Here is a 27440-nt window from a genome sequence, read left to right as displayed (position 1 = left end):
TCTGTATTATTGATCCATATCTTCTAACAGGCCGTCTCTGTACAGTACAAGGTGTTTAAAGAATACAACAGTAGTCACACTCCTTATTTGGGTTCAGTGTTAAATGGCACCCTATTCCCTATATAGTGGGAATAGTTCCCATAGGTCCTGGTCAAAAGTAGTGCACTATATATAGTGGCAATAGAGAGTGTCATTAGGGACATAGCCCCTTATTTGGACATGCCAGACAGCCAGCCCAGCTTGAATAGCGACGGCGGCGCCACCGGCTCCTCCTCCTGATTGGCTAGCTGTCTGAACAGGTTGCCAGGCCGGAAGGTGTCGTCATGGGCGGGTTTAGAGGTGGGTGAGGCCTATAGGAGGGGAGAGAAATGGAGGAGAGGATTTAAACAACAGATATGGGGGGAATTACTTCACAGTCAGAACTTGGTGATGTTCATTAGGCGCTATACAGAAGATAACGTTCTGAAACTGAAGTGAAATAGAGAGACTACCTGAACTGAGAGAAATAGGGAGAGACTACCTGAACTGAGAGACTACCTGGACTGAGAGAAATAGGGAGAGACTACCTAGACTGAGAGAAATAGGGAGACTACCTGAACTGAGAGAAATAGGGAGAGACTACCTGAACTGAGAGAAATAGGGAGAGACTACCTGAACTGAGAGAAATAGGGAGAGTACCTGAACTGAGAGACTACCTGGACTGAGAGAAATAGGGAGAGACTACCTGAACTGAGAGAAATAGGGAGACTACCTGAACTGAGAGACTACCTGAACAGAGAAATAGAGAGAGACTACCTGAACTGAGCGACTACCTGGACTGACGTTTTCCATTCTGTGCGTGACATGAACACGACCCTGGCCTCATGTCCTTGTCTCCTCCCTAATAGCAAGGAAGCTGGTCGGTTTCCTTTGTTTTGTTTGTTCAGATCAGTGCAGATGAAGGCGAGGAGACAATGAGAGGAAGCCACGTCAGAGTATTGAGATGCACCCCCATGGAAAATTGATGTGAACACTCGCTGTTTGTCTGGTCACAGATATGGTTTGGAATGGTGTGAGGCAGGGTGGAGGTCAATTCCACCTCAATACAAAATCAGCGGAGGAGAATTTAAAAATCCTCTTAGATAAAAATAGGAACATTGCCAATTCATGAATCGAATATCAAATTGAGTGCAGATCCCGGCAGACGGCGTGAAACCAGGTTAGCCGTCAGCAAAACCCACAGGGCTCAAAAACAGGGAATAGGATGGCATTGAGGACTCAAAAACAGTGTACTATACAGGGAATAGGATGGCATTGAGGACTCAGGTCACATGTTCTTGTTAGTTAGCGATCTGAGGCAACATCAAACCGAAGCCACGTTAAAAACCAAACGCGGGAAAATATAAGTTCTTAGTACACTGCAAACCCACCACTGCAAAAACACAAAATATAACACACTAAAGATAGATAACTAAAGACAATACACACACACACACTAAAGACACTACACACACTAAAGATACCACACACACACACACACACTAAAGATACCACCACACACACTAAAGATACTACACACACTAAAGATACCACACACACACACACTAAAGATACCACCACACACACTAAAGATACCACACACACACACTAAAGACACTACACACACTAAAGATACCACACACACACACACACACTAAAGATACCACACACACACACTAAAGATACCACCACACACACTAAAGATACCACACACACACACACTAAAGATACCACACACACACACACTAAAGATACTACACACACTAAAGATACCACACACACACACTAAAGATACCACACATACACACTGAAGATACCACACACACACACTAAAGATACCACACACACACACACTAAAGATACCACACACACACACACTAAAGATACCACACACACACACTAAAGATACCACACACACACACACTAAAGATACCACCACACACACTAAAGATACCACACACACACACACTAAAGATACCACACACACACACTAAAGATACCACACACACTAAAGATACCACACACACACACTAAAGATACCACACACACTAAAGATACCACACACACACACTAAAGATACCACACACACTAAAGATACCACCACACACACTAAAGATACCACACACACTAAAGATACCACACACACACACACACACCTACACACACACACTACACTAAAGATACCACACACACACACACACACACTAAAGATACCACCACACACACTAAAGATACCACACACACACACTAAAGATACCACACACACACACTAAAGATACCACACACACACACACACACACACTACACTACACTAAAGATACCACACACTACACTAAAGATACCACACACACACAATGAATGACCTGTTGCTGCTGTCCTGGGTCTGTTGCCCTCAAAACAGCTGGAAATGCAGACATAAAACATCATGATACATGTCGTAGGAAATCAACAGAAATGGCCGAGGTTAAAAAACATCATTCTACTGAAACTTGAGGGGAGAAATTCATACAGGCTTATATGAAAACATCAACATACGTTCAACCTCAGACCCCGTCCTCCCCCTCCCCCAACACCCCCCGTCCGTCCGCCCCCAACACCCCCGTCCGTCCGTCCGCCCGTGTGACTCACCAGTGGGCGTGTGATGTCAGTTCCCTGTGTGGAGGACTTGGTTTTACGGGAGTTGGTCATGCTCAGAGGTAACAGCCCAAACCTGGAGAACAGAGACAGGGCACTGGGTTAAAACACTTCTGGACCTGTAGCCTATATACATACAGGGCACTGGGTTACAACACTTCTGGACCTGTAGCCTATAGACATACAGGGTACTGGGTTACAACACTTCTGGACCTGTAGCCTATAGACATACAGGGTACTGGGTTACAATACTTCTGGACCTGTAGCCTATTCTAACCTGGAGAATAGAGACAGGGCACTGGGTTAAAACACTTCTGGACCTGTAGCCTATAGACAGGGTACTGGGTTAAACTACTTCTGGACCTGTAGCCTATAGACAGGGTACTGGGCTAAAACACTTCTGGACCTGTAGCCTATGCATAAGGCATCTCAGTGTAGAAGTGCTGGTCTAGGATCAGTTCCCCCTGTCCATGTAATCTAAAAGGACCAGTATTCAGTCATAGAGCTGGTCTAGGATCAGGTCCCCCTGTCCATTTAATCTAAAAGGACCAGTATTCAGTCATAGAGCTGGTCTAGGATCAGGTCCCCCTGTCCATGTAATCTAAAAGGACCAGTATTCAGTCATAGAGCTGGTCTAGGATCAGGTCCCCCTGTCCATTTAATCTAAAAGGACCAGTATTCAGTCATAGAGCTGGTCTAGGATCAGGTCCCCCCTGTCCATGTAATCTAAAAGGACCAGTATTCAGTCATAGAGCTGATCTAGGATCAGGTCCCCCTGTCCATGTAATCTAAAAGGACCAGTATTCAGTCATAGAGCTGATCTAGGATCAGGTCCCCCTGTCCATGTAATCTAAAAGGACCAGTATTCAGTCATAGAGCTGGTCTAGGATCAGGTCCCCCTGTCCATGTAATCTAAAAGGACTAGTATTCAGAGTCATAGAGCTGGTCTAGGATCAGGTCCCCCCTGTCCATGTAATCTAAAAGGACCAGTATTCAGTCATAGAGCTGGTCTAGGATCAGGTCCTCCCTGTCCAGTGATCCAATATCAGAACTCCTATTCAGAGACACTTTTTAATGATTATGGGTCCTGGTGTGGGTTGTCACCTGATCTGGGTGCTGGTGTGGGTGTGTGTTGTCACCTGATCTGGGTGCTGGCCAGTGGCAGGATGTTGTAGGGTTCCTGAGAGCCCACGCTGTTACCACGGGAAACAAACTGCTTCTCTGTCCCCGTCAACAACCCCAACAACACCTGGAACAACACAACGTCAACACAACGTCAACACAACGTTAACACAACATTAACACAACGTTAACACAACATTAACACAACATTAACACAGTGTTTGGAATGGGGACATTTAAAGTGAATTAAGTCATTAACACAAGGCTTAGCATATTGCTATATTTCCCCTGTGTATAACACACATGACTCCCAGTGTTGTGGATGTACAGGATGTGAGTTGATGGTCACTAGACTCCATGACCTCCAGTGTTGTGGATGTACAGGATGTGAGTTGATGGTCACTAGACTCCATGACCTCCAGTGTTGTGGATGTACAGGATGTGAGTTGATGGTCACTAGACTCCATGCTGGATGTACAGGATGTACAAGATGTGAGTTGATGGTCACTAGACTCCATGACTTCCAGTGTTGTGGATGTACAGGATGTGAGTTGACGGTCACTAGACTCCATGACTTCCAGTGTTGTGGATGTACAGGATGTGAGTTGATGGTCACTAGACTCCATGCTGTATGTACAGGATGTGAGTTGACGGTCACTAGACTCCATGACCTCCAGTGTTGTGGATGTACAGGATGTGAGTTGATGGTCACTAGACTCCATGACCTCCAGTGTTGTGGATGTACAGGATGTGAGTTGATGGTCACTAGACTCCATGCTGGATGTACAGGATGTACAGGATGTGAGTTGATGGTCACTAGACTCCATGACTTCCAGTGTTGTGGATGTACAGGATGTGAGTTGACGGTCACTAGACTCCATGACTTCCAGTGTTGTGGATGTACAGGATGTGAGTTGATGGTCACTAGACTCCATGCTGTATGTACAGGATGTGAGTTGATGGTCACTAGACTCCATGACCTCCAGTGTTGTGGATGTACAGGATGTGAGTTGACGGTCACTAGACTCCATGCTGTATGTACAGGATGTGAGTTGATGGTCACTAGACTCCATGACCTCCAGTGTTGTGGATGTACAGGATGTGAGTTGATGGTCACTAGACTCCATGACTTCCAGTGTTGTGGTTGTACAGGATGTGAGTTGATGGTCACTAGACTCCATGACTTCCAGTGTTGTGGATGTACAGGATGTGAGTTGACGGTCACTAGACTCCATGACTTCCAGTGTTGTGGATGTACAGGATGTGAGTTGACGGTCACTAGACTCCATGACTCCCAGTGTTGTGGATGTACAGGATGTGAGTTGATGGTCACTAGACTCCATGACCTCCAGTGTTGTGGATGTACAGGATGTGAGTTGATGGTCACTAGACTCCATGCTGTATGTACAGGATGTACAGGATGTGAGTTGATGGTCACTAGACTCCATGACTCCCAGTGTTGTGGATGTACAGGATGTGAGTTGATGGTCACTAGACTCCATGACTTCCAGTGTTGTGGTCGTACAGGATGTGAGTTGATGGTCACTAGACTCCATGACTTCCAGTGTTGTGGTCGTACAGGATGTGAGTTGACGGTCACTAGACTCCATGACTCCCAGTGTTGTGGTTGTACAGGATGTGAGTTGATGGTCACTAGACTCCATGACCTCCAGTGTTGTGGATGTACAGGATGTGAGTTGACGGTCACTAGACTCCATGACTCCCAGTGTTGTGGATGTACAGGATGTGAGTTGACGGTCACTAGACTCCATGACTCCCAGTGTTGTGGATGTACAGGATGTGAGTTGATGGTCACTAGACTCCATGACTTCCAGTGTTGTGGATGTACAGGATGTGAGTTGACGGTCACTAGACTCCATGACTTCCAGTGTTGTGGATGTACAGGATGTGAGTTGATGGTCACTAGACTCCATGCTGTATGTACAGGATGTGAGTTGACGGTCACTAGACTCCATGACCTCCAGTGTTGTGGATGTACAGGATGTGAGTTGACGGTCACTAGACTCCATGACCTCCAGTGTTGTGGATGTACAGGATGTGAGTTGATGGTCACTAGACTCCATGACCTCCAGTGTTGTGGATGTACAGGATGTGAGTTGATGGTCACTAGACTCCATGCTGTATGTACAGGATGTACAGGATGTGAGTTGATGGTCACTAGACTCCATGACTCCCAGTGTTGTGGATGTACAGGATGTGAGTTGATGGTCACTAGACTCCATGACTTCCAGTGTTGTGGTTGTACAGGATGTGAGTTGATGGTCACTAGACTCCATGACTTCCAGTGTTGTGGTTGTACAGGATGTGAGTTGATGGTCACTAGACTCCATGACTTCCAGTGTTGTGGTTGTACAGGATGTGAGTTGATGGTCACTAGACTCCATGACTCCCAGTGTTGTGGTTGTACAGGATGTGAGTTGATGGTCACTAGACTCCATGACTTCCAGTGTTGTGGTTGTACAGGATGTGAGTTGATGGTCACTAGACTCCATGCTGTATGTACAGGATGTGAGTTGATGGTCACTAGACTCCATGCTGTATGTACAGGATGTGAGTTGATGGTCACTAGACTCCATGCTGTATGTACAGGATGTGAGTTGATGGTCACTAGACTCCATGCTGTATGTACAGGATGTGAGTTGATGGTCACTAGACTCCATGCTGTATGTACAGGATGTGAGTTGATGGTCACTAGACTCCATGCTGTATGTACAGGATGTGAGTTGATGGTCACTAGACTCCATGCTGTATGTACAGGATGTGAGTTGATGGTCACTAGACTCCATGACTTCCAGTGTTGTGGTTGTACAGGATGTGAGTTGATGGTCACTAGACTCCATGACTCCCAGTGTTCTGTATGTACAGGATGTGAGTTGATGGTCACTAGACTCCATGACCTCCAGTGTTGTGGTTGTACAGGATGTGAGTTGATGGTCACTAGACTCCATGACTTCGTGTTGTGGTTGTACAGGATGTGAGTTGACGGTCACTAGACTCCATGCTGTATGTACAGGATGTGAGTTTATGGTCACTAGACTCCATGACTTCCAGTGTTGTGGTTGTACAGGATGTGAGTTGATGGTCACTAGACTCCATGCTGTATGTACAGGATCGTTCTCATATCTGATGATAGTGACTTGAGGTCAGACTGGAGGATTGTCGTTGTATTCTGTAACACTGTGATCTGTAGCAGCTGACAACGCTGTTCTGTAAGCCTACGAGCCTCTCAGCTGGTGTTTACAGAACACTTGGTGCCGTGTCATTATGATAGAACAGCCTTCTCAGAGAAGGCCAAGTTGGACATTTTCTCTGTTACTATCAACTATTTCTCTCGTTTTTTTTGTTGACCTGGAAATTCCCTGTTTACAATGTTATTAGAACATTATCACAATGTTAGCACAACAAAGTTAACGCAACCAAAACACCACAATCGTACAATATAAACACACCACAAAGTATCACAACGTTAACACAACATCTGAATCGCCAACAGCACCTCTCAGAGCTACAAATTGTGACCAAAGTTACCGAACGATCAATACACAGTGGATAACCCGGGATAACCCAGAATAACCAGGGATAACCCAGAACAACCCAGGATAACCAGGGATAACCCAGGATAACCCAGAACAACCTGGGATAACCCAGAATAACCCAGAACAACCTGGGATAACCCAGGATAACCAGGGATAACCCAGGATAACCAGGGATAACCCAGAACAACCTGGGATAACCCAGAATAACCAGGGATAACCCAGGATAACCCAGAATAACCCAGGATAACCCAGAATAACCCAGGATAACCCAGAATAACCCTACTCTACACTGACTATCATGATTTATTTTAGTCTCCAATCACGTTAGAGTGTCAGGGGGCGGGGCCATTCGTACCGAACTCCTCTGTGATAGGCGGTTGAGGTTGCTGTTGAATGGCGGCATGAACACATCCAGGTCAAAAGGGTCAATGTAGCTCTCCAGCGAATCACACACCTGCTGGACCCTGTAACATACAGAGAGACCAGGATGTTACTGGACCCTGTACCATACAGAGAGACCAGGATGTTACTGGACCCTGTAACATACAGAGAGACCGGGATGTTACTGGACCCTGTAACATACAGAGAGACCAGGATGTTACTGGACCCTGTAACATACAGAGAGACCAGGATGTTACTGGACCCTGTAACATACAGAGAGACCGGGATGTTACTGGACCCTGTAACATACAGAGAGACCAGGATGTTACTGGACCCTGTAACATACAGAGAGACCAGGATGTTACTGGACCCTGTACCATACAGAGAGACCAGGGTGTTACTGGACCCTGTAACATACAGAGAGACCAGGGTGTTACTGGACCCTGTAACATACAGAGAGACCAGGGTGTTACTGGACCCTGTAACATACAGAGAGACCGGGGTGTTACTGGACCCTGTAACATACAGAGAGACCGGGATGTTACTGGACCCTGTAACATACAGAGAGACCGGGATGTTACTGGACCCTGTAACATACAGAGAGACCAGGATGTTACTGGACCCTGTAACATACAGAGAGACCAGGATGTTACTGGACCCTGTAACATACAGAGAGACCAGGATGTTACTGGACCCTGTAACATACAGAGAGACCGGGATGTTACTGGACCCTGTAACATACAGAGAGACCGGGATGTTACTGGACCCTGTAACATACAGAGAGACCGGGATGTTACTGGACCCTGTAACATACAGAGAGACCAGGATGTTACTGGACCCTGTAACATACAGAGAGACCGGGATGTTACTGGACCCTGTAACATACAGAGAGACCTGGATGTTACTGGACCCTGTAACATACAGAGAGACCGGGATGTTACTGGACCCTGTACCATACAGAGAGACCGGGATGTTACTGGACCCTGTACCATACAGAGAGACCGGGATGTTACTGGACCCTGTACCATACAGAGAGACCGGGATGTTACTGGACCCTGTAACATACAGAGAGACCAGGGGGTTACTGGACCCTGTAACATACAGAGAGACCGGGATGTTACTGGACCCTGTAACATACAGAGAGACCGGGATGTTACTGGACCCTGTAACATACAGAGAGACCGGGATGTTACTGGACCCTGTAACATACAGAGAGACCGGGATGTTACTGGACCCTGTAACATACAGAGAGACCCGGATGTTACTGGACCCTGTAACATAAAGAGAGACCAGGATGTTACTGGACCCTGTAACATACAGAGAGACCAGGATGTTACTGGACCCTGTAACATACAGAGAGACCGGGATGTTACTGGACCCTGTAACATACAGAGAGACCAGGTGTGTGTACCTGGGGTCTTGGTGAGAGCGGAAGCCCCTGCCATCCTCTAGTCTGGTACCCAGGGTAGCAGTGAGATATCTCAGGTCAAATAACAGCTGTAGAGACCTGTTCTGAGTCATAGGGAACGGACAGTCCTGGGGGGGAGAGAGAGAGAGAGGGGGGGGGGGAGAGAGAGAGAGAGGGGGGGGGGGGGGGAGAGAGAGAGAGAGAGAGAGCGAGAGAGAGTGCAACAGAGATGTTCATCTCTTTAGGATGACAACTCATTTCATTGTCCAGGTGTGCTATATGATTACAGTGTCAGCCCTGTGTGTTACCATGTCCTGCGCTGTGTGTGTGTGTTACCATGTCCTGCGCTCTGTGTGTGTGTTACCATGTCCTGCGCTCTGTGTGTGTGTTACCATGTCCTGCGCTGTGTGTCTGTGTTACCTTGTCCTGCGCTGTGTGTCTGTGTTACCATGTCCTGCGCTGTGTGTGTGTGTTACCATGTCCTGCGCTGTGTGTCTGTGTTACCTTGTCCTGCGCTGTGTGTCTGTGTTACCTTGTCCTGTGCTGTGTGTGTGTGTTACCTTGTCCTGCGCTGTGTGTCTGTGTTACCTTGTCCTGCGCTGTGTGTGTGTGTTACCTTGTCCTGCGCTGTGTGTGTGTGTTACCATGTCCTGCGCTGTGTGTGTGTTACCATGTCCTGCGCTGTGTGTGTGTGTTACCATGTCCTGCGCTCTGTGTCTGTGTTACCTTGTCCTGCGCTGTGTGTGTGTGTTACCTTGTCCTGCGCTGTGTGTGTGTGTTACCTTGTCCTGCGCTGTGTGTGTCTGTGTTACCTTGTCCTGCGCTGTGTGTGTCTGTGTTACCTTGTCCTGCGCTCTGTGTGTGTGTTACCTTGTCCTGCGCTCTGTGTGTGTGTGTTACCATGTCCTGCGCTCTGTGTGTGTGTTACCATGTCCTGCGCTGTGTGTGTGTGTTACCATGTCCTGCGCTGTGTGTCTGTGTTACCTTGTCCTGCGCTGTGTGTCTGTGTTACCATGTCCTGCGCTGTGTGTCTGTGTTACCATGTCCTGCGCTGTGTGTATGTGTTACCATGTCCTGCGCTGTGTGTCTGTGTTACCATGTCCTGCGCTGTGTGTCTGTGTTACCATGTCCTGCGCTGTGTGTGTGTGTTACCTTGTCCTGCGCTGTGTGTGTGTGTTACCTTGTCCTGCGCTGTGTGTCTGTGTTACCATGTCCTGCGCTGTGTGTCTGTGTTACCATGTCCTGCGCTGTGTGTGTGTGTTACCTTGTCCTGCGCTCTGTGTGTGTGTTACCTTGTCCTGCGCTCTGTGTCTGTGTTACCTTGTCCTGCGCTGTGTGTCTGTGTTACCTTGTCCTGCGCTGTGTGTCTGTGTTACCTTGTCCTGCGCTGTGTGTCTGTGTTACCTTGTCCTGCGCTCTGTGTCTGTGTTACCTTGTCCTGCGCTCTGTGTGTGTGTTACCTTGTCCTGCGCTGTGTGTCTGTGTTACCTTGTCCTGCGCTCTGTGTGTGTGTTACCTTGTCCTGCGCTGTGTGTCTGTGTTACCTTGTCCTGCGCTGTGTGTGTCTGTGTTACCTTGTCCTGCGCTGTGTGTCTGTGTTACCTTGTCCTGCGCTGTGTGTCTGTGTTACCTTGTCCTGCGCTCTGTGTGTGTGTTACCTTGTCCTGCGCTGTGTGTCTGTGTTACCTTGTCCTGCGCTGTGTGTGTGTGTTACCTTGTCCTGCGCTCTGTGTGTGTGTTACCTTGTCCTGCGCTGTGTGTCTGTGTTACCTTGTCCTGCGCTGTGTGTCTGTGTTACCTTGTCCTGCGCTCTGTGTGTGTGTTACCTTGTCCTGCGCTGTGTGTCTGTGTTACCATGTCCTGTGCTGTGTGTGTGTGTTACCTTGTCCTGCGCTGTGTGTCTGTGTGTTACCTTGTCCTGCGCTGTGTGTGTGTGTGTTACCTTGTCCTGCGCTCTGTGTATAAGGCTCTGGTACTGGTGCAGCACCAGGTCCATGCAGCCTTGTAGTAACTCCTGTAGGGTGGGGCGGGGCACAGCATGACCCCCTACACCATTCACCTCCAGACACAGGTGGAACAGCAGAGACTGTACAAACCATGACGGCTATGGAGGGAGAGAGAGGGAGGGGGGGGGGTGAGAGAGAGGAGGGGGGAGGTGAGAGAGAGGAGGGGGGGAGCGAGAGAGAGGGAGGAGAGAGAGAGGGAGGAGGGGGGGAGCGAGAGAGAGAGGAGAGAGGGACAGAGAGAGGGAGACAGAGACAGAGAGGGAGACAGTGAGAGACCAGAGAGATAATATTGTAGCATCTCAGTGTTAATTTTATATTTGAAAATCCTTTCTCCTGTCTCTGAGACACTACTGGTCATGTCCTGCTGGTCCTTTCTCCTGTCTGTGAGACACTACTGGTCATGTCCTGCTGGTCCTTTCTCCTGTCTGTGAGACACTACTGGTCATGTCCTGCTGGTCCTTTCTCCTGTCTGTGAGACACTACTGGTCATGTCCTGCTGGTCCTTTCTCCTGTCTGTGAGACACTACTGGTCATGTCCTGCTGGTCCTTTCTCCTGTCTCTGAGACACTACTGGTCATGTCCTGCTGGTCCTTTCTCCTGTCTGTGAGACACTACTGGTCATGTCCTGCTGGTCCTTTCTCCTGTCTGTGAGACACTACTGGTCATGTCCTGCTGGTCCTTTCTCCTGTCTCTGAGACACTACTGGTCATGTCCTGCTGGTCCTTTCTCCTGTCTGAGACACTACTGGTCATGTCCTGCTGGTCCTTTCTCCTGTCTGTGAGACACTACTGGTCATGTCCTGCTGGTCCTTTCTCCTGTCTGTGAGACACTACTGGTCATGTCCTGCTGGTCCTTTCTCCTGTCTGTGAGACACTACTGGTCATGTCCTGCTGGTCCTTTCTCCTGTCTGTGAGACACTACTGGTCATGTCCTGCTGGTCCTTTCTCCTGTCTCTGAGACACTACTGGTCATGTCCTGCTGGTCCTTTCTCCTGTCTGTGAGACACTACTGGTCATGTCCTGCTGGTCCTTTCTCCTGTCTGAGACACTACTGGTCATGTCCTGCTGGTCCTTTCTCCTGTCTGTGAGACACTACTGGTCATGTCCTGCTGGTCCTTTCTCCTGTCTGAGACACTACTGGTCATGTCCTGCTGGTCCTTTCTCCTGTCTGAGACACTACTGGTCATGTCCTGCTGGTCCTTTCTCCTGTCTGTGAGACACTACTGGTCATTCCTGCTGGTCCTTTCTCCTGTCTGTGAGACACTACTGGTCATTCCTGCTGGTCCTTTCTCCTGTCTGTGAGACACTACTGGTCATGTCTTGCTGGTCCTTTCTCCTGTCTGTGAGACACTACTGGTCATGTCCTGCTGGTCCTTTCTCCTGTCTGAGACACTACTGGTCATGTCCTGCTGGTCCTTTCTCCTGTCTGAGACACTACTGGTCATGTCCTGCTGGTCCTTTCTCCTGTCTGTGAGACACTACTGGTCATGTCCTGCTGGTCCTTTCTCCTGTCTGAGACACTACTGGTCATGTCCTGCTGGTCCTTTCTCCTGTCTGAGACACTACTGGTCATGTCCTGCTGGTCCTTTCTCCTGTCTGAGACACTACTGGTCATGTCCTGCTGGTCCTTTCTCCTGTCTGAGACACTACTGGTCATGTCCTGCTGGTCCTTTCTCCTGTCTGAGACACTACTGGTCATGTCTTGCTGGTCCTTTCTCCTGTCTGTGAGACACTACTGGTCATTCCTGCTGGTCCTTTCTCCTGTCTGTGAGACACTACTGGTCATGTCCTGCTGGTCCTTTCTCCTGTCTGAGACACTACTGGTCATGTCCTGCTGGTCCTTTCTCCTGTCTCTGAGACACTACTGGTAATGTCTTGCTGGTCCTTTCTCCTGTCTGAGACACTACTGGTCATGTCCTGCTGAGCAATGATGTCATAACATCACTCTTACCTGGACAGGAAGTCTGATCTTGGAGGTGACGCTGCTCCCTGACTCCGCCTCTTCCTGGATCTCAAGCTCCTCCCAGTTGGTGGCGTTTGCTAGGATAGCCCCGGCGGACTCTGCGTGCAGCGAGGTCGCAAACCGACCCACCAGCGCCTTGGAGAGAGGGAGAGAGAGACCAGGGGGTAAGGTAATAAAGGACATGACAACAAAGGAAGGATGGCTCGGCCTAAATAGACTGGGTTGTGATTTCATTTCAAACTGATTGTTGGAGGTTTGTCTGATATTCTGAGACCACAAAACTCTGTCTGTATCAAGCCTCCCAGAGAGCTGATCTAGGATCAGGTCCCCCTGTCCATGTAATCTAAAAGGACCAGTATTCAGTCATAGAGCTGGTCTAGGATCAGGTCCCACCTGTCCATGTAATCTAAAAGGACCAGTATTCAGTCATAGAGCTGATCTAGGATCAGGTCCCCCTGTCCATGTAATCTAAAAGGACCAGTATTCAGTCATAGAGCTGGTCTAGGATCAGGTCCCACCTGTCCATGTAATCTAAAAGGACCAGTATTCAGTCATAGAGCTGGTCTAGGATCAGGTCCCCCCTGTCCATGTAATTAATTTTAATCTAAAAGGCTAAACTGATCCTAGAGCCGCACTCCAACTCTGAGATGTTTAAACAGCCCCAGAAAATGTCTGACAAACTTTGATTTAGTGGTGAACTATCCCTCCAAGTATCCCCCCTCACCTTAGAGAGGGCGGAGCTCCATATCCGATATGCTTCCATACTGACAACCAGAAGCTCCTCTTTCAGACACGCCCACTTGGCCTGGGCGGGGCTAACCTCTGTCGCCTTGGCAGCCGCCTTCCCCAACTTTCTGCTTTGGCGGGGTGTTCCCTTAGTAACAGGGTCAGCTGCAGCACCGCCCTGTTTACCCAGGATGCACTGCCTGAGGTTGGGGCAGAGCTTGCTGAGGGACTGACAGAGGCGGGCCATGAAGAGCACCGAGCTGAGACGGGCTGGGCTGGGGGAGGAGCCAACAGGTGAGGCCGCCCCCAGTTTAGAGCGCACGCAGGTGATGATGTCACGTACGCATGCCAGACAGCGTTCACGTAGGGTCTCCTCTACCGCCACGGCGTCTGTGAACCGGTCGAATGATGAGACGGTACCGGAACCAGAACTGGACCCAGAGCCTAGGCCTATAGTGAAGGAGACTGAGGGGACCTGGGGATCTGTGGATGAAGAGGAGGAGAAGGAAGAGGTAGAGGGGGAGGTGGAGATGGAGGAGGAGGTAGGGGGGAGGTGGAGATGGAGGGGGGGGGGGTGGAGATGGAGGAGGTGGTAGAGGGGGAGGAGGAGAAGATGGTAGAGGGGGAGGTGGAGGAGGAGATGGAGGTGGTAGAGGGGGAGGAGGAGATGGATGAGGTAGAGGGGGAGATGGAGGAGGTGGTAGAGGGGGAGGTGGAGATGGAGGAGGAGGTAGGGGGGAGGTGGAGATGGAGGAGGTGGTAGAGGGGGAGGAGATGGAGGAGGTGGTAGAGGAGGGTGAGAAGGAGGTAGAGGGAGAGAAGGAGGAGGTTGGGGAGGGGGAGAAGGAAGAGGAGGTGGTAGAGGAGAGGGAGAAGGAGGTAGAGGGAGATGAGGAGAAGGTTGGGTAGGGGGAGAAGGAAGAGGAGGTGGTAGAGGGGGAGGTGGTAGAAGGGGAGGTGGAGGAGGTGGTAGAGGGGGAGGTGGAGGAGGTGGTAGAGGGGGAGGTGGAGGAGGAGGTAGAGTTGGAGGTAGTAGAGGGGGAGAAGGAGGTGGTAGAGGAGGGGGAGAAGGAGGTGGTAGAGGAGGGGGAGAAGGAGGTGGTATAGGGGGAGGTGGAGATGGAGGAGGTGGTATAGGGGGAGGTGGAGGAGGAGAACCTCTGGTCAAAAGGAGTCCACTATAATGAGAAGAGAGTTTGAGATGCAGTCGATATTGATGACTTCATGTTAAGTAGTTCACATTAGTTCACATTACATTATCATTAGGCCAGGTCTCCCTGGGACAATATCTTAATGGGACCACCTGTAGAAATAAAGGCCAATAATCCATCTCCCTACCTGTGTTATCAGACAGATGGATGACCCGTCTCCCTACCTGTGTTATCAGAGGACAGGTCATCCATCTGTCTCCCTACCTGTGTTATCAGAGGACAGGTCATCCATCTGTCTCCCTACCTGTGTTATCAGAGGACAGGTCATCCATCTGTCTCCCTGCCTGTGTTATCAGAGAACAGGTCACCATCTGTCTCCCTACCTGTGTTATCAGAGGGCAGGTAGTGCTGCAGGTCATCCAGTCTGTCTCTGAGAGCAGCATCCAGTGATGAACAGAAGATCTGGACACAGGGTGTCAGGGCCTGAGTCTTCATGGCCAGTCCGCTCCGGTGCTGTGGCCCCCGTTGGGATACACTGACCCAGGCTGCGTCGCTCAGTAGGTCCCCCTGGGCCTCGGACCACAGGAAGGAGGCCACGTCTGCCTCGTAGAGAGCACCTCGGCTGGGGAGGGGAGGGCTGGAGCTGGGGCCTGGTGTACCGGGGCCTGGAGGGGTGGGCTGGCCCTCTAGATCTCGAAGGGCAGAGGAGAGGAGCTGTCTGCAGCTGCTGGAGATAGTCTCTGTACCGTCCTGGGTGATCGCCTGGGGGAGAGAATGGAAGAAGAGGGGGAGATGGAGAACGGGAGAATTAAGGGAGCGGAAGATAGAGAGAAGGGGAGAGATGGAAAGGAGGTAGGAAGATGGAAGAGGGGGGGTGGGGGTAGAAAAGGAGATGAGAGAGTGACAGGAAAGGAGAGAGAGACAGAGGGAGAGAGAGAGAGAGACAGAGGGAGAGGAAACCGATACAGTGAGCAGATTAGAACTATTCTGGAGAGGAGAATTAGTTTACTAGATAGCTAGAAGACAGAAGTCAGCTGTAGCTACTAGCTAGTTAAATCAGCAGGTTAAACCTGTTGTCCTGTTTCTAAAAGGTTCCACACTGTCTGAATGGGAACAGCTCAATGTACTGAGAGGAGCAGGCTGTATAGAATACACATTAACAACAACAGCTCAATGTAATGTGAGGAGCAGGCTGTATAGAATAATATTAACAACAACAGCTCAATGTAATGAGAGGAGCAGGCTGTATAGAATAATATTAACAACAACAGCTCAATGTAATGAGAGGAGCAGGCTGTATAGAATACACATTAACAACAACAGCTCAATGTAATGAGAGGAGCAGGCTGTATAGAATACACATTAACAACAACAGCTCAATGTAATGAGAGGAGCAGGCTGTATAGAATAATATTAACAACAACAGCTCAATGTAATGTGAGGAGCAGGCTGTATAGAATAATATTAACAACAACAGCTCAATGTAATGAGAGGAGCAGGCTGTATAGAATAATATTAACAACAACAGCTCAATGTAATGAGAGGAGCAGGCTGTATAGAATACACATTAACAACAACAGCTCAATGTAATGAGAGGAGCAGGCTGTATAGAATACACATTAACAACAACAGCTCAATGTACTGAGAGGAGCAGGCTGTATAGAATACACATTAACAACAACAGCTCAATGTAATGAGAGGAGCAGGGTGTATAGAATACACATTAACAACAACAGCTCAATGTAATGTGAGGAGCAGGCTGTATAGAATAATATTAACAACAACAGCTCAATGTACTGAGAGGAGCAGGCTGTATAGAATACACATTAACAACAACAGCTCAATGTAATGAGAGGAGCAGGCTGTATAGAATAATATTAACAACAACAGCTCAATGTAATGAGAGGAGCAGGCTGTATAGAATACACATTAACAACAACAGCTCAATGTAATGAGAGGAGCAGGCTGTATAGAATACACATTAACAACAACAGCTCAATGTAATGAGAGGAGCAGGCTGTATAGAATAATATTAACAACAACAGCTCAATGTAATGAGAGGAGCAGGCTGTATAGAATAATATTAACAACAACAGCTCAATGTAATGAGAGGAGCAGGCTGTATAGAATAATATTAACAACAACAGCTCAATGTAATGAGAGGAGCAGGCTGTATAGAATAATATTAACAACAACAGCTCAATGTAATGAGAGGAGCAGGCTGTATAGAATACACATTAACAACAACAGCTCAATGTACTGAGAGGAGCAGGCTGTATAGAATAATATTAACAACAACAGCTCAATGTACTGAGAGGAGCAGGCTGTATAGAATAATATTAACAACAACAGCTCAATGTAATGAGAGGAGCAGGCTGTATAGAATACACACGACAAGAGAATAATATTAACAACAACAGCTAAACTGTCAGCGCTCCTTTCTATGTTATACCACGGACACAGATTAGTCCTGGACTGAAAAGCCTGGTCAACAGAGATTCTCCATAGAAGGTGCTACTTCCTCCAGGACTAATGTCGTGCACCACACACTTCCTTCCAAGCGTCCACAATCAACGCCTGGGGACGAGGCCTGGGTCTCATTAATCTAAGCCTAGATTAAGACTAGCTTTAATCTGTGTCCTGGAAACGGGACCTGAGACTAGCTAGTTACCTGCAGGCGTTGTAGGAAGAGCTGCTGTAGGAAGTCCTCCCACAGCGCTAGGGGGCGCTCTAACAGCCGCTGGCAGATGAAGCTCCAGTGTTGACTGATGGAGTCGGTGGAGAGGAGGTCCCACACAGCATCTCTGATGGAGGCTAGGCCCTTAAGACTGTTCACATAGACCAGCAGACTGCTGACACCATTACAGATGTCCTCCTTACAGCTGGGAGAAATAATACAACATGATAACACCCCTAACCAGACTGCTGACTCTGTTACAGCTGGGAGAAATAATACAACATGATAACACCCCCTAACCAGACTGCTGTTTCTATTTGCAAAATAAAGGGTATTGATTGGCTGAAATATAGCAGCTGTTTCTATATGCAAAGTAAAGGTCATTGATTGGATGATGTCTTACGTGTTGATCCACTGCTGTAGGGTGTCTCTGAGCTGCTCTCTCTTGATTGGCTGAGCCAGGGTTCTGAGGGCGGGCTGGAACTCAGCGATGGAGGAAGGGAGGTACTTGAACCAGCTTCCTGTACTCACCTCCTCCTGAAGGACACGCCTCCCTTTACCTGGACAACAGGGGACACAGGTGAGACCGGAAGGACAGATTACCACAGAGATGTCAACAGTTCTATAATTAAGCAATAAGGCCTACAGGGTCGTGGTGTATTGGCCATATACAACAAACCCCCAAGGTGCCTTAATGCTATTATAAACTGGTTACCAACAAACATCTAACAGTAAACAAGTATTTTTGTATCTTTACAATATACCCATGGTATATTGTTGGATATACACACAGCTGAAACACTGTCTCAGATCATCAGCATCCAGGGGCCAAACTCCTCGGTTTATAATTGGTATTTAAATCCTCCATTGTCGAAAGTCAATATCCCTCAGAGAGGATCGGATAGGTGTATGTAACATTCTACCCGGCCAATCAAAAAGGTCAAGGTAGAGCTGTTACCATGTTGCTTATACAATCGTATATAACACGCTTATATCATCTTATCAAGGTTAGGGGCTCAAGATCAGTTTGGGACTTACATGGGATGAAAGTAGGTTAGACCGTCATTGTAAATAAGAATTTGATCTTAACTGACTTGCCCAGTTAAATAAAGGTTAAATAAAGGATAAATAAAGGATAAATAAAGGTTAAATAAAAAGTAAATAAATAAAAAAGTACTTTTTCTTCTTCACCCATTTCTTGCATAGGTAATGTACCTGTAGGTGTGGTGGAGGTGACGTTCTCCAGAGTGGTGAAGAGGAGGCCGGAGCTCAGCCCTCCGTCCCCCAGCCGAGGACTCCCTTCTGGGGCTACGTAGAAGACAGCGTAGGCCTGGTACAGAGTGGTCACCAGCAGCTCCACCAGGCTACACACCTGGGCCTTAATACCAGCACCTGGGACACACACAGACACGGCTGTCAACCTGAACCACACATCAAAACACCAGTCCACTGAACAGAGAGGAGGAAATGAAATGGTTTTCCCAAACAATCCTAGCATGACGGAAGTGTGATAACATGGCATGTTGACTTTGAGTAGAAGTGTCAAGGCTGTAATATGTTGTATTGTGGTTTGGTTTAACAACATGTTGGGGCGTCGCCTATTGACTAGCTGTATGGAGATTGTCTTGTGTTACGTAAGATGAGATGTTGTGTAGGATGAGATGTGTGTTGTATTGTGTAGGATGTTGTGTTGTATATTGTGTTGTGTAGGATGTTGTATTGTGTTGTGTATTGTGTTGTGTAGGATGTTGTATTGTGTTGTGTGTTGTATTGTGTAGGATGTTGTATTGTGTTGTGTATTGTGTTGTGTAGGATGTTGTATTGTGTTGTGTGTTGTATTGTGTAGGATGTTGTATTGTATTGTATTGTGTAGGATGTTGTATTGTGTTGTGTATTGTGTTGTGTAGGATGTTGTATTGTATTGTGTTGTGTAGGATGTTGTATTGTGTTGTATTGTGTAGGATGTTGTGTTGTATATTGTGTTGTGTAGGATGTTGTATTGTGTTGTGTATTGTGTTGTGTAGGATGTTGTATTGTATTGTATTGTGTAGGATGTTGTATTGTGTTGTATTGTGTTGTGTAGGATGTTGTATTGTATGTGGTATTGTGTTGTGTATTGTGTTGTGTAGGATGTTGTGTTGTGTTGTATTGTGTATTGTATTGTGTTGGATGTTGTGCATTGCGTTGTATTGTGTAGGAAGTATGTGTGGTATTGTATTGTGGTACAGTGGTATATACTAGTACCATGTTGTGGCTGGTTGAGTAGCTGTTGGATAGAGGCCTTCCTAGCCAGGAGGAAGTCAGCCAGAGCCTGACGTGGAGAGCTGTCCTCTAGGAGCATGGTGGACACTAGGGCCTCAGCGATGGCTTGGTCGGACACCGCCCGACCACGCAGGACTGACTTACTGTCCAGCAAAATGGTGGACCTGGGAGAGGGGTAGAAGAGAGAGAGAGATGCATTCTTTTTTTGTTTTAGCTCAGCAGGATTTTGGGAGCACTGCGCAACCAGGAAAATAATTTCCCAGAAGAAAGTGAAGATTCATTAGGGTCATGGTGGCACCATTACTACAGTGAAAACATCTTGGTTCTAGCCCAATCAGGTCAAAATATCTGACCCATTACTACAGTGAAAACGTCTTGGTTCTAGCCCAACCAGGTCAAAATATCTGACCCATTACTACAGTGAAAACGTCTTGGTTCTAGCCCAACCAGGTCAAAATATCTGACCCATTACTACAGTGAAAACATCTTGGTTCTAGCCCAACCAGGGCAAAAGATCTGACCCATTACTACAGTGAAAACATCTTGGTTCTAACCCAACCAGGGCAAAAGATCTGACCCATTACTACAGTGAAAACATCTTGGTTCTAGCCCAACCAGGTCAAAATATCTGACCCATTACTACAGAGAAAACATCTTGGTTCTAGCCCAACCAGGTCAAAATATCTGACCATATTACCAGGGCAATATTTGTATCTTCCTATAGCGGATGCCATTTTACATTCATAAACCATGTCATGGGCCGATCTAAAACTACTTGCGCATCATTAACCATTCGTTTACACTTTGTTCAGTCACGTTACCTCATTGGCTAGCTAACTAACAACCTGGTAACTTTACCAGTGTCTCCAAACATTTGGGGCACAGAAAGAGAGGGACAGCTTCTTCAGGAGATCAATGGTCAAAGCAGCAATGAATGAATGACAGATCTCTTGCTTGTCATCATCACAAACCGGATGTTTTTAAAGAGACAGTGGACCATTTTCATTAATGCTTCTCAATAGGAAAATAGTGCTTTTACACAATGTAGAAACGTAATATTTAAAAAAATGACTTTAATTTCAATGACGGGTATTCGTATCAACATTTTATCTTTTATAATAAACTGTCTTTACAGTGTTACATATTAGTGTCTAGGACTCAACATGGGCTTCAGAAATACATAGAATTAATATAGGACCAATATAGGCTGTATCTGAATCAATTTAAAACATATTTTCTGGTGCTCCTAAATTGAATGTGGTGCTCCTAAATTGAATGTGGTGCTCCTAAATTGAATGTGGTGCTCCTAAATTGAATGTGGTGCTCCTAAATTGAATGTGGTGCTCCTAAATGTAATGTGGTGCTCCTAGCCCTGCTCGGTAGGCTCTTCAATTTCAAAGAAAATCCAGATTTGATAAATCGGCTCCCCTCATCCAAAATTACATCACGATGACATTCACCTGAAGTGTCCAGCAGCAGCCACCTGCCTGACCAGGATGGGGAAGCGAGCGAGGACGGGGCTGTACTGTGGTCCTCCAGCCTCCAGATGGAGCTGTCTGTGCAGGTGGCAGCAGAGCAGGTAGAGCTGGGTGGCCTGCAGCAAAGAGGGTGGTAAAACCAGGGAGAGGCTATAAGGGCTTTTCTGACTAGCATCCCATTGACAGCCCGACTACCCAAACTATAAAACTGACCCTAACCTATTTTGAACCAATTCTGAAATTAAATATTGGTTGGCTGGTCAGGAGTGTCCGTTAAACCAAGAGTTAGCTCGTTAGCATTAGCCATGCCCTATGATGTGGGTTTACATACATCATCCATCATTGGCCATGCCCAGATAGTATTAGCAACAACGGCTAAGTATGCCATGTCTTCCTATGGGAAATTCTAACAGTCCACTGTCTTAGTAATACGTGTCTTTGCCTGCAGGTACTGAGAGGCCTCCATGGAACTCCAGATCCTCTCTGGGATCTCCAGCAGCAACTTGATCTGAGAGGCCATGGTGTAGAACTTCTCCTGGGACTGCCTCTGGACCTGGTGTGAAAAGAGAGAGAGATTATAAACACATAGACAGAGAGAATCACAGGGATACACAGTGATTGATCTGAGAGGCCGTGGTGTAAAACTTCTCCTGGGACTTGATGGGAGAGCTGGCCTAAGATAGGCTACATTACATACATAAGTAAAGGGACAGGCAGAGAGACAATCAGACAGAGACATAGGGTGTAGATATTGAAACCCACACAGATATACCCATCATTGACATATACCATTCATCTCACAATAGGTGGAACCTGTCGGAGTCTAATCACACATCATAAACTGTCCAGAAGGAATCAGGGAATGGTATTCTGCAGAACAGTTTGCTATCTAAATCAACAGAACTAGCTAGCCATCACCACCACCATGTAACGTTAGCTAGCTAGCTTCACAATGGAGCCACATACCTCTTCTTTGCTGTTGCTTTGGGGAACGCTTTTCCCCTGTTTCAGTTTGTGGCAATAGCGGTGCATGTCCTGGATGGACGTAACAACGCTCTCCGAACACTGACGCATCTCTCCGATGGTGTCGGCGGCGTCGATCAAATCGCGGTACCGCTCGCCCACCATCTGACGAAGTTCCTCCTTCTTGTGCTCGATCTCTCCGCGGACTTTCCGCTCGATGCCGCGTATCTCCTCGGTGTTGTACCGCTCGAACAGAACCGTCGGATCTCGGATATCCGAAACCCGGAGAGATTGAGCAGGAACCACGGCCATCGCAGCTGAGCTTCACAGTAAGCGAAGTGCCAACCTGAAGGATCTACAACCCGGAAGACGGAGCGAAACTCACTTCCACGTAAACAATGCATCAGAGGTGAAAAACTGAAAATGAGGAGCCGGGAAAGTAACAGCGCCTCATACGGAACTAATATGTTACTACAATACATCATATGACCGCAACTCAACCTGACAAAATATTGCTATTCCTTGAATTATGTAAATCAGCTGGTTTACTATAGAAAAAATACATTTATAATTTACTGCAATGAAAACAGAAATGTAGCTATGACAAATCCTAGTTTTATATACATGCGTCACACATATGAATTGCTCTGACTTTATTTCCTCCAGTCACGTCATAAAAGTTTCCTTTGAAAAGACATGGCCAAGAGCAATGGTGGAAATGACTGGCAATATCTCACATCCGGTAAGTCCACGATCACGATACACCTTTAGACCTGCTTGGAGGAAATTAAGCAGGATTCAAACGACCTACCCTCGCCCCATGCAAATCAGTGCACAGTGACCCGCACAGCGACAGGTGCGTCAGTCGGGCAGGTACCCGGAAGAAGAGAGAAAAAAACCAGGAGCTTGTTCGAGTTACAGGTACAATGAACTTCGGAAAAGTATATAGAAACTTGTTTGATTACTACCGAAAATATTAGTTTATTGTAATTGTTTGTGTTCAAGTTATATATATATATATATATATATATATATATATATATATATATATATATATATATATATATAGGTAATCATGGAATAATCTTTAAAAGTGAAAGTCTGAGGCTGTAATTCATCAAGATGTTCCAGTCAGTCAAACATAACGATAATGATGTTGGTCTTGTGTTAAAGAAGTTAAAAGCAAATCTAGTCATTTTTAGATGTAAAATAGAGTCTGTATTTGGCTAGTTGATCTGTATCTCATCGTAGTCTATGTAAAAGTGATCAGAAGAAAAGCACTGTGTCTGGGGCAGAGCAGGTACGCTGAACTCTGATCCATTTTAGTACTGTGTCTAGGGCAGAGCAGGCACGCTGAACTCTGATCCATTTTAGTACTGTGTCTAGGGCAGAGCAGGTACGCTGAACTCTGATCCATTTCAGTACTGTGTCTAGGGCAGAGCAGGTACGCTGAACTCTGATCCATTTTAGTACTGTGTCTAGGGCAGAGCAGGTACGCTGAACTCTGATCCATTTTAGTACTGTGTCTAGGGCAGAGCAGGTACGCTGAACTCTGATCCATTTTAGTACTGTGTCTAGGGCAGAGCAGGTACACTGAACTCTGATCCATTTTAGTACTGTGTCTAGGGCAGAGCAGGTACGCTGAACTCTGATCCATTTTAGTACTGTGTCTAGGGCAGAGCAGGTACACTGAACTCTGATCCATTTTAGTACTGTGTCTAGGGCAGAGCAGGTACGCTGAACTCTGATCCATTTTAGTACTGTGTCTAGGGCAGAGCAGGTACACTGAACTCTGATCCATTTTAGTACTGTGTCTGGGGCAGAGCAGGTACGCTGAACTCTGATCCATTTCATGAGGGACATTCAAAATGCAGCATGATCTCCAATACAATGAAATGACATAGTTTGGTATATTTTAGGCCTACTTTATAGACTGACATAGTCAGCCAGTCAGGTGCATTGTGATTGTCTATAGAGAATTACCACAGTCTCTTCTCCCAGTGTGTCCTGTAATAACCCTGACTGCTACAGTTATGGACCAGAGAAACCTTGTAGTCTATATTAGAACCACATCTCTTCTCTCAGTGTGTCCTGTATTAACCCTGACTGCTACAGTTATGAACCAGAGAAACCTTGTAGTCTATATTAGAACCACATGTCTCTTCTCCCAGTGTGTCCTGTATTTTATAATCATAATAAACCCTATATTGTTCTTCTCCAGTGTGTTAACCCTGACTGAGACTAATTCTAGCCCAGCTATAGCCATGGACCAGAGGAGCCTACAGGCAGAGTTTAAGGATCAGTTTACAGATGTGGTGTCCAGACTGCAGTCTAAACAGCTGTTCCAGTCTGACTGGGACATCGCCTCCTTCGCTGTCTTCTTCATCTTCATCGGTAGGAACACACACGCGCACACACCCACACCCACACCCACACCCACACACACACCCACATGTACACAATTGACTGTCCATCTTGATCCTTTCAGGCATGGTTCTGCTGCTTGTTGTCCTGGTTCTGATCCGCTGCTGCTGCTGCTGCTGCTGTGATGAACAGGTAATGTAGCAATCAATCAATAAAATGTAATGGCCTGTTTCTGTCAGAAATGTGTGGTGTATATAACCTGGTCCCAGATCTGTTGGTATCTACAGCCTGGTCCCAGATCTGTTGGTATCTATAGCCTAGTCCCAGATCTGTTGGTATCTATAGCCTGGTCCCAGATCTGTTGGTATCTATAGCCTGGTCCCAGATCTGGTGGTATCTATAGCCTGGTCCCAGATCTGTTGGTATCTATAGGCCAGTCTCAGATCTGTTGGTATCTATAGCCTGGTCCCAGATCTGGTGGTATCTATAGCCTAGTCCCAGATCTGTTGGTATCTATAGCCCAGTCTCAGATCTGTTGGTATCTATAGCCTGGTCCCAGATCTGGTGCTCTTGTCAACAATGTTTGGTGTGAGTTGGCATGATAGCACACAGACTGGCACTCAGGCTGTGGTATACAGGCCCACATTTCTGATATGTCAGCCACCCATAGTGTTAATGAGGGAGTTGTATTTATTTGTTGTATATTCCAAGTCAATTCAAAATGAAGCCGTGTCATTCAGACTCTATCCTGTCTTGTATCATGGTCATTCAGACTCTATCCTGTCTTGTATCATGGTCATTCAGACTCTATCCTGTCTTGTATCATGGTCATTCAGACTCTATCCTGTCTTGTATCATGGTCATTCAGACTCTATCCTGTCTTGTATCATGGTCATTCAGACTCTATCCTGTCTTGTATCATGGTCATTCAGACTCTATCCTGTCTTGTGTCATGGTCATTCAGACTCTATCCTGTCTTGTGTCATGGTCATTCAGACTCTATCCTGTCTTGTGTCATGGTCATTCAGACTCTATCCTGTCTTGTATCATGGTCATTCAGACTCTATCCTGTCTTGTATCATGGTCATTCAGACTCTATCCTGTCTTGTATCATGGTCATTCAGACTCTATCCTGTCTTGTGTCATGGTCTTTCAGACTCTATTTAGTGAGACCAGATGTATCATGGCTGTATCAAGGAGTCTGTGGTGAAGACCCATCATTCTGAGTCATTCACATCCTACAATAGAGGGTCTGTTTTAGTGAGACAAGTGTTCTGTGTTTCCTCTGAATAAAGAGGTCTTGAAAGATACATGATTTGCCCTCCTCTCTCTCTGTTTCCTCTGAATAAAGAGGTCTTGAAAGATACATGATTTTCTCTCCTCTCTGTGTTTCCCAACAGCCTAGAAGACACAAAGTGGGTCATGAAAACTTTGGAATGGAGACCTGAAAGAAACTTGGAACAGAATTGAAGATTCCACAATGACACTTAGAAAATTGATTAGTCCTTTTTATAATTCATTTTATTCATATTTTTAGATGCACTTTATATTTTCACCTTCATCTGTGTGCCAAACCAAGAGTTGTATAACTTGTTTTCATTCTGGTTCTATTTACTTTGACTGGTGGAAAATGTTGCACTCCCTGTGGTAACCCGTTTTAGCTGCCGTCTAATGGTGGCAAGTCATTGGAGGTCATATGAACCAGTTTGTTTACTTGTTCCCTGCACGGCTAGCGGTTGTTGCTAGGACGCCAGAAAGGAGAGCAAGGTGAAGACAGTCACTGAGTGTCACAACCAGAAGATAAAAAGGGCTTTCACTAACGGTTCATGAAAAACTGGGCACCACTCTTTATGTAGTAGAATCAACACGAGTTCACAAAGCCAAAGTTTTGTACTTCGTTTAACGTGTACTTTAAAACGTAACTTCTTAAGTGTATGTAATGAGGAATCATAGATATTGTAGTAGTATTGTTTCAATGACTTTAATGTAGTTAATTATAATTCAATGTTGAAACATGTACATTGTATCATTCCAATGTACTTATTCAAATGATTCAATAATATTTTGTATTGAATCTGTCCTGATTGACTGACCGAACACTCCTGTATAACATCTCTTTATTGCACAGATAATAAATCATATGGTCCACAACATATACATCTCAAAATAGATTTTAAAACACTTGCAGTAATAATTATTTTTGTTCAGCATTGGAATGGATACTCACTTCACAGGGAATCATCAACGCAAAGTAACAGAAGTGCAAAAATAAACAATTGAATAAATAAAAACATTAGCAAACACATACATTTAAAATTAACTGATACAATGACGAATAATAGCTTAGCGTCGAGGAGGCATGAACGTTTACCCTTCAAAGCTGGGAATGTCCGCTTTCCTTTATACTTGACATAAAGCGCCATTCCAAGGAATTATAGAGTCAGAAATCTACAAGTTAATATCACTAGGAAGAGTCCCGGTAACACTGTTTCATGTCACAAACGTATACTTCTGCTGAGTAGTGGAGTCTACACAAAATAACAGTATTGTTTACCACAGTATGACAATCTGCTTGACAAATTTTGATTCTAATAACCTTTTCACACTACTGAGCAAACCAAGCTGGCCTGGTTACTCATTAACCATAGATGCTGGAACCGTGTAGGAGAAGACAATGTGTTTGTATCGGTCCCTACCCAAATAAACCATAAATTAAATATCTGAGCTAGTA

At 46.4% G+C, this 27440-nt stretch overlaps 2 protein-coding genes across 7 annotated transcripts; one reads left to right on the top strand and one right to left on the bottom strand.

Moving 5' to 3' along the window:
- On the bottom strand, window positions 1-22737 carry LOC120037188 (conserved oligomeric Golgi complex subunit 1-like). Of its 5 annotated transcripts, none has more exons than XR_005474777.1 (17): window positions 22349-22737; window positions 21825-21935; window positions 21365-21498; window positions 19887-20068; window positions 18858-19034; window positions 18046-18202; window positions 17637-17847; window positions 15349-15727; window positions 13813-14297; window positions 13077-13223; window positions 11063-11224; window positions 9124-9248; window positions 7687-7795; window positions 3792-3901; window positions 2647-2728; window positions 696-907; window positions 232-651 (listed from the first exon to the last, which is right to left on the bottom strand). XR_005474777.1 is itself a non-coding variant. In XM_038983362.1 (16 exons), exons 1-16 carry the CDS (start codon window positions 22655-22657, stop codon window positions 210-212), a joined length of 3021 nt encoding a protein of 1006 aa, XP_038839290.1. In that variant the 5' UTR covers window positions 22658-22736; the 3' UTR covers window positions 1-209. The 5 variants fall into 5 exon arrangements, 2 of the variants coding, with proteins under 2 accessions (XP_038839290.1, XP_038839291.1); XR_005474778.1 differs by having other exon boundaries at window positions 232-566; window positions 725-907; XR_005474779.1 differs by having other exon boundaries at window positions 240-350; window positions 813-907.
- Window positions 22515-26718, top strand: LOC120037189 (small integral membrane protein 22-like). 2 transcript variants are annotated; one of them, XM_038983365.1, is made up of 4 exons: window positions 22515-23087; window positions 24567-24739; window positions 24834-24901; window positions 26110-26718. In XM_038983365.1, the coding sequence occupies exons 2-4, from the start codon at window positions 24610-24612 to the stop codon at window positions 26155-26157; spliced, it is 246 nt and encodes an 81-aa protein (XP_038839293.1). In that variant the 5' UTR covers window positions 22515-23087; window positions 24567-24609; the 3' UTR covers window positions 26158-26718. The 2 variants fall into 2 exon arrangements, with proteins under 2 accessions (XP_038839293.1, XP_038839292.1); XM_038983364.1 differs by lacking the exon at window positions 22515-23087 and adding an exon at window positions 23094-23266.
- Window positions 26719-27440: the final 722 nt, after the last annotated feature.

Source organism: Salvelinus namaycush, unplaced genomic scaffold (genome assembly GCF_016432855.1).
Source record: "Salvelinus namaycush isolate Seneca unplaced genomic scaffold, SaNama_1.0 Scaffold161, whole genome shotgun sequence".
Classification (NCBI taxonomy): domain Eukaryota; kingdom Metazoa; phylum Chordata; class Actinopteri; order Salmoniformes; family Salmonidae; genus Salvelinus; species Salvelinus namaycush.
The sequence above is the reverse complement of the archived record's forward strand: the minus strand, read 5'-3'. Positions and strand labels throughout refer to the sequence as shown.